The 17795-nt window shown below is 42.3% G+C and overlaps 1 protein-coding gene across 1 annotated transcript; it reads right to left on the bottom strand.

The window, feature by feature from the left end:
- Window positions 1-1600: 1600 nt before the first annotated feature.
- On the bottom strand, window positions 1601-2594 carry LOC101841737 (TIP41-like protein). Its single transcript, XM_040738941.1, is given in 3 exon segments — window positions 1601-1908; window positions 1910-2225; window positions 2228-2594. Coding segments are annotated over 3 exon segments (810 nt in total). The 5' UTR covers window positions 2562-2594; the 3' UTR covers window positions 1601-1748.
- Between the last annotated feature and the right edge of the window lie 15201 nt (window positions 2595-17795).

Below are 17795 nucleotides of genomic sequence, written 5' to 3'. Positions count from 1 at the left end.
ATAAAATATTTTAAAACTATTGTAACATCAAAAACAGAACAAAACTGCTATTATGCCTGATGCTGACAACTGTTGCATGTGGCCAGTCTTCAAAGATAAACTTTTCTTTTACCTAATGTCAGTTTGTTTCTATTGATGAGCTATGAGAGAACTGTTCACATTGTTAATTAGAGGTTCTTCTCTGGAAAAATAACAGTTAGTGGTGTCATCTTTTTTTTCCTAAGATGTAGAAAGTCTAATTATAACAACCATTTGCTTCTCTGACGGTGTTTGGAATGCTACAGGCACACTGATGTGCTATTTAGGAATTCTGATCAGATGGCTGCAACACAGGCATCTTGCTAGAACTCTGAGGACAGTCTCTAAATCAAATGTGGCCATCACACTAGTCCCCATCCTAATGCTGGGCAGCTCTCTACCCTTCTTGCCCCACCTCCGGCCTTGGCACTGGCAGACAACTAAATCTAGACACTGGTATAAGTGCGGAGGGGCACTCTGAGGGTCATCCATGTTTCCTTATAACACTGCAACCCACAAAACTGTGTGGAAATCCACTGACAATATCTATAATGCATGAAGGTGCATGTAGTACCACATGTAGCAGAGACAGAACATATGTGGAAAAGCCTTCACTATTCAAATGACCCCCCACCAAGTTCATACATACTTTATGACACAAAAGCCTTGATCCTTTGTGCATTGTTACCATTTGAGCTACTAAACCCCACCTTCTTGGGAAATGGGATATATATATATATTATTTTTAAATTTAAATTAGAAACAAGGTTGCTTCACATGTCAATTCCAGGTCCCTCTCCATTTCCCTCCTCCCGTGCCCTCCCACCAACCCCCCCAATATCCCCTCATTTCCCCAGGGAGGGTGATGCCCTCCATGGGGGTGTCCATACTCTGTCATTTCATATAGGGCAGGGCCTAGACCCTCCCCAAGAGTTCAGGGTGAGAGTGCATCTCTCATTGTTGGATGAGAGTCCAAAGTCAAAATGGGTCCTTTTTTAACAAAGCCTCTTGCTTTCTTTTTTATGATATATGTCATATTTAGAAATGGCCAACACATTTTCTTGGCATTCCTCACCGGAATACACTCATCTTTCCCGCCACCCTTTAATTCTCCACAATTTTTAACAATGAATTATCAAAATAAGTAATCTAACACTACTCAGAGACAAAGACATTTAAACGAAAAGTTTTAAAAATACACGTGTGTACAAACACACACAATGTGATGTTGCCCAGAAACTGGAACAAATGAATACAAGAGTAATTTCCTAGGTGACACATCACAGCTCTCCAGAAGTGCGAATAAACACTAGAAAGCCAGCCCAAAGTCCAGCCAGTGCAGTACATCAACATGCGGTCAGAATCCTATGGAAGTCACAAGGCATCAGAACTCAGTGATGGAATTTACAATTAGCCTCTTCACAGTAAAAGACGATGCTTCATGATGGATGCAGATCATGTCCCCCTCCTGAGACACATACACATCACTGCTGCTGAGGTCACAATTTGGGATAATCTAGGAATCCAAATTTAGCTCCAGAGCATACACCTCCATTAGGAATTTGAAGACAGACAATATAAATGGGAGGTGAGTGGAACCTGCCTGTAACGCTCTTTTATTTTCCTTTAAGGCCACAGAAAATCTGAGCATAAGCAAGGAAATGAATTCTCATAACAAACAGCCGAGGTGTCCAGGCAGGCTCTACACGGAGAGAAGGCTGTACCACGTTCTATTCCGAGGGTGTGCTTTGTGAGTCCGCAGGGTTAGAATCAACTCTTTCTGGAAATATTAGCTTCTCACAAACTGCCTCCTTGATTGGTAAATATTGTGATATTTCATTAGGTTCCGTGAAGAGGGAAGGTGGAACGTGCATTAAATTAGCAATTTTGCTCTCGTGATGTATATTCTCCTAACATGTAGGTCTTGTCAGCCTCATGGTAAAGCCTTGTGTCATTCATTCTGATAAGCACACCATCAATTCTCAAGAAAAAACGCAATAGCAGAAAAAAGCTGGAAGGCATTACTCTAATTTTGACACTCAGGCTGGAAACTCCATGATCATGTAATTCATCCTCAAACAGGAGAACTTCCTCAAAAAATTTAATCTGTTCTCTGGCTTTCAATTTCTCTGTATCTATATGATTTGTTGTAGGTACAACCTTTAACTTAAGAGATTCTCCAAGTAACGTTCCTTTATAATCTGTTTATAGGTCCAATCATACGGTTTAATAACTTCTTTGGAGTGTTCACCCTCCATCCTACTTTCCTGCCACTCTTCAGCACAAGCTACCTTAAGCATTCCTTGGTAGTTGTTTACACATCTTAGTGCATCTGTAACATTGAAGTCAATTCCAAAGCCAGAGCCATGCTGGATCCTTAGAACATTGTCTCCAAACATCATTTCAGGGAGGGACGGCATATGCAATTCATCAGCTAACTTCTCCACATCCGCAGACTTCATGATGTGGGTCTTGGCCGCCGTCAGCTTCCAAGGCCCGAAGGAGAAGTCCTGGTGGCTGCTCTGGAAGCCGTGGATCATCATGGCAGAGGTGGACCGCAGGACCACTTGGAGCAAGTGCGGCAGCGGTCACAGGGCAGCCCTCCCTGAGTTTGTCCTTTACCATCCCGGCCCCGCCCCCTGCAGCCGCGCCTTGGGCCCGCCCTTCTGCCGTCTCCTCCGTCCCTACGGTTTTCGCCTCTTGCTTTCTTACTCCTATCCGGGTTCTTCTTTGTTCTGAGACACAAGAACCCAGAACTTCTCTGGAGGTCACCACCAAATCCTCTGGTGTTACTATTTTCATGACCGATACACATATACTTCACTGTGCACTCACTGACAACTAATTGAGAAATTCTATCCTTAAAGATCTAGTTCTGATCTATTCACGTTTATCTCTTTGGACAAGTTAAATTCTGGGCCACCTGGAAAACTCACCACATCAGACGGGCTTTAACCTTTTTCTTAATTTCTTTTTCCTATGCTACTGGTGATCAGACATTTCCAATTTCATTGGAGCTTGAGCAAATACAGCACCTCTATTTTTTTAAAAAAATCTTCATTTGGGGGCTGGAGAAATGGCTCAGTGATTAAGAGCCCTGGTTTGATTCCTAGCACCAACATAGCAGCTCTCAACCATCTGTTGTTCTAATTCTAGAAGATCCAAAACCATCATTTGGTCTCGATTGACACTGCATACACAGAGACACATACACGCAGGCAAAACACCCACACACATAAAATAAAAATGAATACTTAAAGGACAATAACCAAAACCCTTTCCTTATTACCAATTCCACCATCAGTGAGAGCCTCCATCTCTTTGACTTTCACGGCAAAGTGTTGTTTTCTTAGAACCTCCTTTATGTTATTTAACACACTCTCCATGGAATTACAGTTATTTTAGGTGGTGATACGTCCTTACAGATTCCCATGCTTTGGCAGAGTTCTGGGCCAGAGAGAAAGTTAGGTATCAGAAGCCTCATATCAATGAGTACCGATTAGTTTCAATGAGAATGCAGAAGGTGATAGCAGCAAAGACAGGATCCACCCCCCAAATGGCGGGATTAAGACGCTAAGACTTGCTTAGGAAGATGCTTAGAAGTGGGGTTGGAGAGATGTCTCACTAGTTGAGAGCATTGGCTCCTCTCTCAGATGACCCAGGTTCAATTCCCAGCACCCACCTGGCAACTCACATAGGATTTGCCCACCTGAGACAATTCCTCCTACTTCCTCCTCCTCCTCCTCCTCCTCCTCCTCCTCCTCCTCCTCCTCCTCCTCCTCCTCCTCTGTAACTCCAACTCCAAGAGATCAAAACCCTCACACAAACATACATGCAGGCAGAGTGCTGATGCATATAAGAAAAAATAAATAAATCATTTTTTAAAGAAGGAGGAGGAGAAGGAGGGAAAGGAGGATAAAAAGAAGAGAAAGAAGAGAAAGAAGAAGAAGAAAAGATGCTTAGAATAAAACATAGACTCGGGGATGAGTGAATCCAGAGAAAAATCACACATTTCAGAAGCTATGAGTTCCAACAAAGATGTTCAAGGAAGAAACCATTAATGATATTCAGTTTGGTAAGGAGATCAAGTCGAATAATAGGAAGCTGTTTGGGCCTGTGATGTGTTTTCATTCAGCTGTTTCATGAGGTGTTGAGTCATCCAGCCTATATTTCTCTATTAAAAATAACATATTTTTGTCTGTGAAAGTAGGAGAACTAGATATAGAATAGCCGGAGGATTCTTTTGAGATGGGAAGAGCTGAGACTTGTTGAAAGACTTTGAGAAGTGAATCATGAAAGGGCAGAAAGAGAAACTGAAGAGGGCATGCCTGTGAGAAACTGAAGAAGGGTGCCTGTGAGAAACAGAGGGAGGGGGAGGGGTACTTGCAAGAGTTCTTACACCAGGGTTTGCCTTAAACCTGAGAGGATACTTCCTCCTCCTCTTCCTCCTCCTCTTCTTCCTCTTCCCCTACTCTGTATGTATGTATGTATGAGATTACACCCAGAGTCTTACACATGCCAGAAAAATCATATACTACTGACCTCCATGTGCAGATCTATATTTGTATATATACACACACATACATATATTCCATCACATCACAAAACAATAAGAAAATGGGTGCCAATAAAGATGAATTAACAAGGGAAAGTTGAGGGAACTTCTGCCACGTGACTCAGTTTCCTTCATGAATAATAACTAACATGTATTTAGTGTGTTTTTAATATTACTTTGACTATTTGATGGACAAAAAGGGTTCATTTTGCCTAAAGTGTTCATTTTTGCCGGTCTGTGTTAAACACTGACTTATACATTCACTCGACGATATTGTTATTTCTAATATATATATATAGAGAGAGAGAGAGAGAAAAAACAGAGGTTTAGAGAGATAAAATTATTTTCTCCAAAGTCCCATTTTTGGGGAAGCAGAGGAAATAAAAGTTTTATCCACTTCTATTTGATTTCTGAGTCCATACCATGAATGACATCTTTACAAGAACCTTGAGTGAAAGTAATGAAGGGTATTGGTAGTTGGTTTAAGAGGAATGAGGAAACTTGTATTCATGAAGGGTAGAAGAAAGCATTGTGCATAGCCTTGTCTAGATATAACAAGATTCTGCATATCATTACATGTCCTGCTGAGTTTTAAAGACCAAGAATATATAAATGACTCCCAGCTACAGTCACGGGATCTTCTCTACAGGATGAGAAGCTTACAATCTGCTAGTGGATTCTGCAAAATGAATAAGATAATGAGGTCTCAGTTAGTTATTCCATGGCATGGCAAAGAAATGGCTTTATGGACATAGGCGAGTAAGAAGGACAGTGCATCAAGAATGATCTTGACCATTCACAGCAATGAGAGGTCATGAACTAAGTAGTACTATCCAGGGTGTGTTAGAAAGTGAGGAAAGTGAGGCTCAAAGTGGTGGCTCACTCCTGGAATCCAGAGATTTCTTAAATGCACAGGGAGTTTGAAGTCAGCTTGAGCAACATGAGACTGTCAAAAATAATAAAGAAAATGAAAATAGTGACAAGGGCTGCAAGTGTAACATTGCATGCCCAAGTGATGGTTTCTAGGCCAGTACAAAGAAGAAAAGGAGAGAGGGGGAGGGGAAAAAGAAAGAGGATGGGAGAGGAAGGAAGGAAGGAAGGAAGACAGATTGACAACTAAGTGTTGAAGTTCATGGCTCTAATCCAACCACTCAGGAGGTTGAGACTGGAGGACTGCAAATTTGAGGACAGCCTAGACTACATAAGGACTACATAAGTCTTGTCTCAAAAGAAAAGTGGCAGGTTGTGAGCAGAATGGGCTCCTGAATTTTAAGATTATAGGAGTGAACTAACTCTAGGTAGTTACAAAGCATGAATAATGGCCACAGTGAAAGATTGTTCTACACACTGATGGTTTCTGAAGTTGAAGTTCATTGAAACTGAGATCAAGGAGCTCTAGTGTCCTGAAGTCAATGAAATATCCACAGCATTATCTGAAAATACCTGAACCAGATGTCCATTGCCCATGTGACCAAGTGCTAGCAGCTCAGGGAACAGCAGGACTAGGAAGAAAAAAGGTGACATACAAAGAGAACGGGGCCTCAGAGACCATTTCATATGAGGGTAAGAGAGACATGGCTCTGAAAGGATAAAAGAGATGGAACCTAGAATGTGTCTTTGTAGACATCTGACCCTGGCTGTTTTAAGAGAAGGGACAGTTTACAGTGGAATGGTGGTTCTGGCAAGCATGGTAGAAAAGACTAGAAAATAAAACAGGTGATAGGATAAGCTAAGGCAAAGAAAGCTAGAAGCAAAAATGAGACAATGTAGTAAATGAACAGTGCTCAGTCCTGCATCCCTAAAAAACACAACCAAAATCTTGCTACTGTCATTCTTACTGGTATTTCTGGCATTCATATCCATATTGTATCTTCTTGCATCAATAAACAAGAAAAAGCATCAAAGTTATTTAGATTCTACTTACCAATTAAATATAACATGCTTTTTTAAAAACCGCTATAGTGGATATACAGAAATATTTTCCCAAATATTTCCATACCCCAGTTTCCCAGTATATGAATATGTTGCATGACATGGTCCTTCTTGGATACGATTAAAGATTTCTGAGACAGGAAGATTATCTAGTGAGCAAAGGGTGGTTTTAGAGAGCGACAAGAACTTCTAAGTCAATAGCAAGAGATCCGATTTCAGAAGCGGAGGCTGCAGGGAGATGCTTCCAAGGCACATGTGGTGAGCCTCTGAATTTGACAAGCATGAAAGTAGATGCTTCCTGAAACTCCTGGAGAGAGCCAACTCTGCTGTCACTCGCTTTTAATCCTATAATATTCATTTCAGGTTTCAGGTCTGTAAAACTTTAAAGATGATTAGTGTTTTCAACCCGTAAGATTCTGTTCATGGGATTGGGTTAAAAACAAAAAGATTCTGTTCATTTGTTAAAGCAGTTGAAGGGTGAGATGCATGGAATTGCATTTCATCTGGGATGCTCACGATCGTTTTAGTCTCCTTGGGTCTTTCCCCATAGACAGGATTGAGCAGCACTAAATGAAGATGGGTGAAGAAGAGTAAAGAATGTTTCAATTATAAGGGACTAGCCGGGCACTGATCCCAGCAATCAGGGGGCAGAGGCAGGTGGATCTCTGATTTTGAGGCCAGCCTGGTCTACAGAGTGAGTTCCAGGACAGCCTCCAAGGCAATACAGAGAAACCTTATCTCAAAAAAAAACAGAGAAGAAGGAGGAGGAGGAGGAAGAGGAGGAGGAGAAGAAGAAGAAGAAGAAGAAGAAGAAGAAGAAGAAGAAGAAGAAGAAGAAGAAGAAGAAGAAGAAGAAGAAGAAGAAGAAAAGAAGAAGAAGAAGAAGAAGGAAGAAAGAAGAAAGAAGAAGAAGAAGGGACCTGTGGTGGTTGATCTTGTTGACCAACTTGATTAGATCTGTAACCAACTGAAAGATGTTCATGTGGGTGTGTCTTAAATTTCCTGGAAAGGTTAAATGGCAGGGAAGACCCCTCTTTAAGGTAAGCTACCCCTTCCAGTGGCATCTCGGATACAAGGAGAACCTAGGGGGACAACTGTTCCTCTGAGCCTGCTTGCCTTCACTTCCAGTGTGCATTTACTGTCTACTGTTGTCACTGCTGCTGCACCTGTGGCTATTATCCTTTGATCAAATCAGAACTATCTGACCCAACATGGGCCACAGACCAGTGGTTCTGCAACTGCTGATCCATCCATCCTCATGGACTGAGCAGTTAATAAGTTCTCAGCTCTCAAATGTGAAGAAGCCATTGTTGGACTTCCCAGATCATATTGGATAAGGTACTAATAAATCCACCTTCAACATCTGTTCATTCTACTGTTCTGTTCTACTGAAGAACCTTAATATACATCATAGCATTAGAAGTGGGATTGCTGGTGGCATAAACCTGGAGCCAGATTGAAACTTTGGGCCAAGAAGTCCTAGAACCAGATATTAATGGACCATACTGAAGGGATTTTTGGAAGACCAGAAGATGGAGAAAAATGAAAACTATGGGGGGCTTTTTTGGTGATTTTTAAACCCCCCTGGGGGCTGGGCAAATGGCTCAGTTGGAAAACCACCTGCCACACAAAGATAAGGATCTGAAGCTGAGCCCCAGCTCCCATATATAAGAGGCCAAGAGCAGCATTTCTAGCCTGCATTCCCAGAGGTGAGAAGACAAAGACAGGACAATCTCTGGGGCTTGGTGACCATTCAGTCTTACTAAATTTGAGAGCTCCAGGTTCATTGAGAGACATTCTCTCAACATCAAAACTGGAAAGCAATAGAGGAAGTCATCCAACAACTACCTGTGACCTCCACACGCACATGCATGCACACGAGAGAGAGAGAGAGAGAGAGAGAGAGAGAGAGAGATTACAGTTTTTGAGAGTAAGGCAATTTTATACTTTATACAGTCTTAATGAATTGAGCTATAAGAATAAACCCAATGGCGGATACAAATGTCAGCCATGATCCTAGCTATCTTTATTTTGTGGCATCCTGAAATCTGAAATCCCATCTGTGATTCAATTCATTCCAGTTTTGAGGCCAAACCCACCCACCTTTCCTCTCAGTGGCCAGGATATTTTTTACCACATCTTCTCGCACTTGGGGACATAATTAAATTTATTCTAGTCTAGCAGATTTTGCTGCCGCTAAGCTGAGAACACTTCATAATAATTATCAATGTGATAATAATCACTGCTGATAATTTTTACACAAAACCAAAAAAAATGTGCGAGATATGTAGGCCACAACACACCCTCCAACACAAGCCACGTCTCAAACGAGGGAACTTTATATTTTGGTCAACATATATGGTAAGTATGCTCCCCATGGACTTCCCCACTTCCTTCAGCTCTCTGCTCAAAGATATGCTTACAGGGGAGCCCCACCCCTTATTTTAGGTGACGCCCTTCGCCTGCCACCTCTGCCCTTGGCTCTCATTCTCCTTTCCTGTCCTTGCAGTGCCTCGCACCAGCTGATGCTCATTGCATGCGGTTGTTTCTTATCTGTTTTTCTTCTATAGAAGATAATCTGGGTCAGAGGCGAAAGCTCGTGTTTGATCACACACGGCATCTTTTAGAGATGTAGCACTGTGACTGGCAGCATGGCATCATAAGAATTTGCTACATGACAGCTTTACAAATGTATCCAGCAAGCAGTGAAACAAGCAAAGGGATTGCAATTGAATTTCTGGGGAGCATGCTGCCTGCCCTATGGAAACCAGAGGACTCTAAAAGTTCAGATTAGGTTTACCTGACAGCCCACCCCTGCCACTCCCAGGTGTTTGCTCAAAAGACTCCACATCAACATATCACTATCATATCAATATCAAATATTTCTCTCATATTATGTGGTTTTTAGATTCCATATAGATACACAAGGATGTGTGTGTGTGTGTGTGTGTGTGTGTGTGTGTGTGTGTGTGTGTGTGTGATGAAAGTAAAAACAAAGCTAGGGGACAAAGGTGACTAACAGGGTTGGGGGGCAGAGGCTAACAAGGGAAGGGATAGGAAAGGAGAATATGGGGATACCCACAATGTAAAATGTATATACTTGTATGAAAATGTCCTTATGTAACACAGTACCATGTAAAGGAAATATATACAATAAAATCCTGTGGCCACTCACAATCCAACATCAGAGAAGTTATTTACAGTCCCAATGCTAGATTCTCCTATCTGGAAATTGGGTTGTGCTTTCCTCTGTGTACCTGCCATGCCTCAAAAGCTATCAAATGATATGCTGTTTCTGTTGAGTAGCATGGCATGGTTATTCACTAGGAGTTGAACTGCTCTGTAACTTCCATTTTTAAACCACCACATGCCAGTGAAAGAAATAGAGAAGAAATTATTTGTCCTTCACTGGATAGCTCATTTCCAATGCCTGGATGATGACTGAAAACAAGAAAGCAAATGGCAGAGAGACAAGGTGGTATGCAAAGTTTCCATTCAGCAGCTCACCCACCCCTGGGAACCAACCTCCAGTTCACACAGCCCCTTGGTTCCCTTGCTTAAGCCAATCAGAAGCTGAACACACTTACAGTCAATCCTTCAAATTGGTGGTCAAATATTAGTGACACACAGAAAAGCACTGTGGGGTCTGTCAGTTTTGATGCCTACAGCCACCTCCCTGGTATAGAGAAGGCCGTTGGTAATTATTACCTCACCACATCTTTCTTTCAGGAAAGCTTAATTTATCCCAGTGCCATAAGGACTAAACCAAGGTGTTATTATTTTGTGCAATATAAAGGAAGTTATTCCTTGCATTCTTAAATCGTGCTATGGCTTTTTATAATATTGCTATTATAACTTGAGTTGTCTCATTTCATCCCTTAGCAGAAGAGTTGGCAATTCACATAATACACTTGGACTTCCATATTTGTGTAACTCATTATATTTGACTTTGTTGGACTTAAACTGAAGGATGCTGACAAATGGGCAAGAAGGAGCCAGTGATTCACTTACTGCAGAAACACGGTGATGGTTATCACTCCTATCCCATGGACGCTCTTGCAAAGAGAATATGTTCCCTCGAGTCTGGGTTTACAAAAGGCTATACTTTCTCTAAAAAACTGATCAACTTTGATCTTATGAAATCATAAGAGTTACAACCTATAAAATTTAGATTTAATTCAACTTTCTTCTCCCAGTAACTGTTTCAATTTTATTATTTTTAAGACAGAGTATTGCTAAGTTGCCCAAGCTGGCCTGGAACTTGTGATCTCCTGATGAGTTCTCAGCACCCTGAGTCTGGGACTGCAGGCATCTATGATTTGCAATGGCTCACATCTGTTTCAGAGAATGATCATATTTTATATATTCCCACAAATGTTCTGCCTTTCAAGATATCCTATTATGTGTATTTTTGTAAGGTTAATGCTGACCTGCTACATACGCCACCACTAGAGAGTAGCTTGTTACAGCTGATGAACATGTGTGACCTACTGTCACTTGTTACATCTATTAATGTCCATTGTTACATCCATCACTATTCTCCTTGCTTAACAAAATACTCAGTGGAAAAGCAGGGGAAGGAAGGGTTTACTCAGGCTCACAGTTTGAGGCTATAGTCCATCATGATGGGGAACCGGTGACAACAGGATCTTGGAGCCACCGGCCGCATTGAATTTGGACAGGAAACAGAGAGTCCCTTTCTCCTTTTCACCCAGTCCAGGACCTCAGCCCATTGCGTGATGCCGCCTACATTGAGAGTGGCTCTTCCCAACTCATTAAGTCAAGCTAGAAAATCCCTCACAGACATGCCCAGAGGTTTATTTCCATGGTGATTCTAAATCACATCAAGCTGGCAATGGAGATTAGACTCCTCGATGGTAGACATCACTGTTAACTCTTTACATTGTATATTCTCTGCATCCATCATTACAGAATCATGTAGAGTGGTTTCACTGTCTTGAGAAGGTCTGTATATCCACCCATAGTGCTTCCAGCTTGAAAGACTCCAAAAGCATACACCTTGCTCTCAGAGTGCCTTCTTAGTTTCCTTGTCTCTTTCACCTGCTTCTCTGGTAGCCCTCTGCCTGGTAACAAGTCTATGGTCTTAGAAACTTAAAGAAGCCATGTTCATTTCTCCATTTTAGTGAGACATTTTCAGGACTTTGTAGTCTGTGATTTGGTAAAGTTAAAACTCAGAAACAAGGAAAATGTAGGGGCCGGGTGGTGTTGGCGCACGCCTTTAATCCCAGCACTCGGGAGGCACTCGACAGCCTCCAAAACAATACAGAGAAACCCTGTCTCGTAAAACAAAAAAAAAAAGAAAGAAAGAAACAAGGAAAATGTAGATGTGTTTCTTTATCCTGAATGAGGATCTGTCTCTCTTCTTGTGCACTTTATCTATTTTCCATGCTGCAATGACTCATGATCAGATTTGTGAGTGGGTGCCAAGTGGAAGAGAATTGGGCATATCTAAGAAGAATGGGTTACACTAGCCATGGAATTGGAACTACAAAACCAACTGTCTACCTATTGTGTGGAAGGCCTAGTGTGTGGATCACTGAAGTACTGTGAAAGGTAAGGAAGTGTGCTATGAAACAAAGTCAGACCATTAGCATGGCCCCAGAGGTGTGAGGTGCAAGCCCCGGGTCAGGAGCCCTCTGATTGGGCGAAGGACAAATAAAATTAGATCCCGTGTCTTGTTTTGCTCATTTGCTTTGTTGTTCAGAGTGCAATGGAGATTCACAGGCCCAGTCCCCTGAATGCCGGTTTCACTGCTCATGACGAGAAACCAGAGCACCCTTCTCATTTTAAGGATGCCCAGGTGATCATGATGTACAGACCAGCGTAAGTTAGACGACTCAGTCGTCACACACAACATGACCGGTTTCTGAATGAGTCAGCAATGCAGATGTCCTTAAGAGAGGAAATCCCATGTTCTCCTTATTTGATCACCCACTGCGTTGAATACAATGGCTTTCTCATGATAGGAGTCTCACCAGTGTTTGCTGACTAATTGAGTGTGGTGAGAAATCTCCTCAATCATATCTTACTCAATTCTATTTACAGCTGAGGAAAACAACTCTGCAATAGTCAAGAAATGAGGCATTCCTGGAACTCACGTGAAGGTGTAAGGAGAGAACCACCTCCACAAGTGGTCCTCTCACCTCCACACACGCATGTCTAAGAGCATACCTACTTGCTAGTAATAATAAATAAGTAGTTTTAAAAGAAATATCATTTGACAATGATATTCCTAAAGTTTCAGGACCCCCTTCACTTACCAGAGTCATTCAGTGGAGACCGAGTCAACCTGCTGGGGAGGTTGTCACACAATTCAAGTCTGGGAAGAGAATGAAAGGAAGTGTGGATGCCATAGCAGGTATGCTCAGTACCCTTGGGGCCTTGGGGCTGAACTAATATGTCAGGTCTAGAACGTTCTTCCAAGCATCTTTGGGGTTTTGGTGTGGAGTTACCACAATCAAAGATAAGGTTTTGTAACTCTTTGCATTGAACTGAGCAAGGGAGAGTAACTCCTGTCAATCTCATGGAAAGTTCTCGAGTGGCATACTTCAAATATTCAATACAGGCAGCCTACATCTCTCTCTCTCTCTCTCTCTCTCTCTCTCTCTCTCTCTCTCCCTCCCTCTCTCTCTCTCCCTCTCTCTCCCTTTCTCTCCCTCCCTCCTTCCCTCCATCTCTCTCTCTCTCTCTCTCTCTCTCTCTCTCTCTCTCTCTCTCTCTCTCTCTCTCTCTCTCTCTCTCGGGTTATCTATGTACACCATGAATGTGAGATTAATTACCCGCATGGGTGTTCTGTGTGGGTCAGAAAACTGAGGCATGAAGATTGGCTTCACCATTTGTGCAGAACAACTCAGCTGAGTCTACAGAGCACGTCTGCAGCCAGATGTACATCACTCCCCCGTCAGCCAGGAGCTGTGCTAAAACGGACAGAAGGATCAGAGGCATTGAAGGCAAGCTATTTGGTGGTGGTGGTGTTCGTATGTTTCTATGAAGCATGTTCTCACTGTGTAGCCCTGATTGGCTGGGATTACAGCCACTTAAGGTGAGGTCTTTCTTAGGTGATCAATGTAGAAATGAATAACTATAATGCATCCACTCATGAAAGAGGAGTCTAGAAGTCTTACACCATCACCGAGTACAGAGTGACCAACTGTGAGGGCGGGAGAGTGTGTGGTGAGGATGTCAGGGTGATGTCAGAATGTGGCACAGACAGACATGCTGAGAGATAGCCTATGTGTACTTTTAAAGTACACCAAAGATATGTTTAGGGGGTTGAATCAGTAATTAGGATTTCACAGGGAAACCAACTGAATGCAAGAGAAAATGAGAATTGGGGAAAGAGAGAGAGATCTCTGAGGAATATAGGACTCTTCTAAAGCAGATGCCCCTAGAATGAAGACGGGAAGGACCTGAAAATTATCAGATGCAGGAAGACATTGACCAGAGGCAGGAGTATGCCAGCCAGAACTTTATCAAGGGAACATAAGTGGGGGGCATCAAGAAGGTGGAACCCGTGAACAGTAGTTGTTTGAAAATAGTTAACTTTCAAATGTCAAACTTTTTAAGTATAGAGTAGGATCGTAGGTTCTGAGAATTCAAGATGACTGTAGTGACCAAAAAAGTGCAGTAGTTGATCAAGGAATTGAGTGGCAGTCTGCAGAAAGCGTGGGCAGAGGGAAAAGGGTAATGACCTCTCCTCCAGGTGGCTTTGCCAGAACAAGAAGATCTCAGGGGACAGCCGGGCGGTGGTGGCAGCAGAGGCAGGCGAATCTCTGTGAGTTCCAGGCCTGCTGGTTCTTCAAAGAGGGTTCCAGGACAGTCTCCAAAAACTACAGAAAAATCCTGTCTTGAAAAAAAAGAAGACGTTCATGCTTTCCTTTGACCTAATGGGAGTGAAGTTGGCAGACACCCTTCATCTCTATGTAAGGATACTCTGCACAAAGAGTCCTGAAGTCTAGGCAAATCCTGGATGCTGACTACCATTAAGTGCCTAAGTGCCAAGAGAGGAGAGAGAGAGAGAGAGAGAGAGAGAGAGAGAGAGAGAGAGAGAGAGAGAGAGAGAACAATTAAAAGCTCAGTCCTTACACTTGAAAGGCTAGGGCAGGAAGATAAAAAGTCAAAAGTTCAAAGCTGATCTCACTATATAGAAAGACCTTTTCTTAAAAAGAAAATAGTTCTGGGTCTGGGAATATGATTCAGACATTAAGAGCAATTCCTAGCACTCACATGGTAGCTCAGAATCATCATCTGACAGTCTCTTCTGGCCTTGGTGGGCATCAGGCACAGATATATACATGCAAGCAAAACCACCCAAACACATTTAAAAAGAAAAATTAAGTTCTGCCTGGATAGATGGTTCAGTGAATATGGCAACTGCAGATATGTGGACCTGAATTTGGACCTTTAGAACCTACATAATCCAGATACAGTAGTGCACACCTATAATTACAACACGCCTATGACAGTACTGGAGGACACAAGGGAATCCCTGCTGCCTTGTGGACCAGCTACGCAGTGTACAGAACAGGACAAGAGACCCTGTCTCACACTGGTAGAAGGTGAGGACCAACACTGTCCTCTGGCCCCCACATGCACACCATGACACACCAACACCCACATTTACACACATGAGCACACACATGTGTGCATGCACGCGCGCACACACACACAAGAACACACACAGGAGAGAGAGAGAAAGTTCTCTGGAGTAAAGATAAGAAAGGACAAGTGGAAAAGTCAAGTCAGACCGCTATTAGCCAAGGTACCTAGCTAAGTAGGATAGAAAGAACCTGAGATTCCCCGTGGTTTTTATTTGACACTGAAATGCATATTACCGTATGTTTCACAATGAATGAACCTTCTGGATTGTGTTATAGATTAACACTGAAGAGATATGCTACCCACTACACATACCATCTGCATAACTGGGGAGAGAATGGCTGTAACATTTGCTAGATGTCAGCAAAAACTTGCCTAAAATCCCAAATATTTCAGGAGTGAAATGTGACCCAAGGTTCACTCACTTGGGTATCATCAAAAGACTCTATTCATGTGGCTAAACTTTGTGTATGCACAAGTCTTTGTTAAGAAATAGTTGCATATTGTGTGCAGCTGTATCTCTTTTAATCTAGAAGAACTAACAGGCTGAGGAATAGCTCAGTAGTAGAACACTTGCTTAGAATACGCCAGGTCCAGAGTTCAGTCTCCACTGAAAAGAAAAGAAATAGAGAAGGAAGAAAGGAAGGGAGGGAGAGAGGGAAGAGAGGGAGGGAGGAAAAGAAGGAAGGAAGGGAGGGAAGGAGGGAGGGAAGGAGGGAGGGAAGGAGGGGGAGGGAGGAAGGAGAGGATTCTAGCATTTTTACACTGTGTATGTCCCACAATGTTATTTAGCTATTCATGGGTAGCCCGTGTTTATGTGTTTATTAGAGACAACAACTTTTTTCCCCTTTTTAAATTTAAATTAGAAACAATCCTGTTTTACATGTCAATCCCAGTTCCTTCTCCCTCCCTTCCTCCACTGTCGCCCACCAACTCGATCCCATTCCCTTTCTGCTACCTAGGGAGGATGAAGCCTTCCATGGGGCATCTTCAAAGTCTGTCATATCATTTGGAGCAGAGCCTAGACCCTCCCCTGTGAGTTTAGGCTGAAAGAGTATCCCTCTATGTGGAGTAGGCTCCCAAAGTCCATTTGTACACTAGGGATAAATACTGATCCACTGCCAGAGGCCCCATAGATTAACCAGACCTTCAAACTGACATCCACATTTGTGGAGTCTGAAACAGTCCTATGCTGGTTTCCCAGCTATAAGTCTGGGGTCCATGAGCTCCCCCTTGTTCAGGTCAGCTGTTTCTGTGGGTTTCTCCAGCCTGGTCTTAACCCCTTTTCTCGTCGTTCCCCCTCTCTGACAACTGGATTCCAGGAGTTCAGCTCAGTGTTTAGCTCTGGGTGTCTGCTTCTGCTTCCATCAGCTACTGGATGAAGGCTCTAGGATGGCATATAAGTTAGTCATCAATCTCATTATTGCAGAAGGGCATTTAAGGTAGCCTCTCGACTATTGCTTAGATTGTTAGTTGGGGTCAACCTTGTAGATCTCTGAACATTTCCCTAGTGCCAGATTTCTCTTTAAACCTATAATGACTCCCTCTATTACGGTATCTCTTTTCTTGCTCTATTCTTCCCCTGACTCAATCTTCCTGCTCCCTCATGTTCTCATCTCCCCTCCTCTTCTCGCTTCTCTTTCTCCTAACTCCTTCTTCCCTCCCTCATGCTCCCAATTAACTCAGGAGATCTTGGGACAACAACTTTTAAACTAGACATAAACCATCCATAAAGAACTGGATAAATGATGAAATGAGATATTAATTTACTCAAATATTATATAAAATAGAGATTCCCTGGAAATAAAACTGACCCTGGATCTTTATGTATGTATCACCTAGGACCAGCAGCAGACAGAAGCCAGAGTGTCAGAGGAGCAGCAATGGAGGCTAGCACAGGAAACACAGCACAGAGTCTCCAATTCTGGGAAGCGCACACCTCTTCTTGTTAGTTATGAGCATCATGGGCCTCAAAGGGATGGGGATTGTGTTTGTTATTTGAGTAAAAACCATCCTCCATGTTTAAAGAAATACACACCCTGTTAAAAGCAGAAAGAAAATAAGTGTATAAGAGTTGGCAGCATTTAGATGTCCAGGTAGGTAAAGATGAAAGAGTCTAGCTAAGAGGGTTCAAGATTCTATTACCTGTTCCCATTTTTATATTATTAAATAAAAGATGATTATGCCTCAGTTAAAATAGACTTTATAGCTACATGCCATCTGTATTACTATTTTTGTTATGGCAACATCTTTGAAGAATGCATTTGATTTTTAAAAAGAATATCTGCTTTTATGTCTGTTTCCTACCAAAGAAAATGAAAAATCATAGAGAAGAGGGGAGCATAGAGGCACATGTGTTGAACAAAACTTCTCAATGAATAGAAACAAGCTAAAAGTCCCTAGTAGTCCTCAAAATGTCTTGTGATGTCAGGGCACATTGGATGAGTTTACATATTGCTCATAAACACAGAGAATGACTCGGACACGTTGCTCAGCTAGGAAGTCCAATTTCTGTCTTTCTGTTCCTTACTTTGAACAAACAATACTGACTTAATCACCGATGAATAAAAGACACCAGGGATTTGGAAAAGGACAGATCTAAAAGATTCTTACCACATGGAACAAAAGATTTTTTTCTAATGAGGACAGTTATAAATAGCCAGCGTGTATG

This window comes from Mesocricetus auratus, unplaced genomic scaffold (genome assembly GCF_017639785.1).
Source record: "Mesocricetus auratus isolate SY011 unplaced genomic scaffold, BCM_Maur_2.0 Super-Scaffold_100676, whole genome shotgun sequence".
Lineage (NCBI taxonomy): Eukaryota > Metazoa > Chordata > Mammalia > Rodentia > Cricetidae > Mesocricetus > Mesocricetus auratus.
Note: the sequence above shows the minus strand (reverse complement) of the source record. Positions and strands in the feature narration are given on the sequence as shown.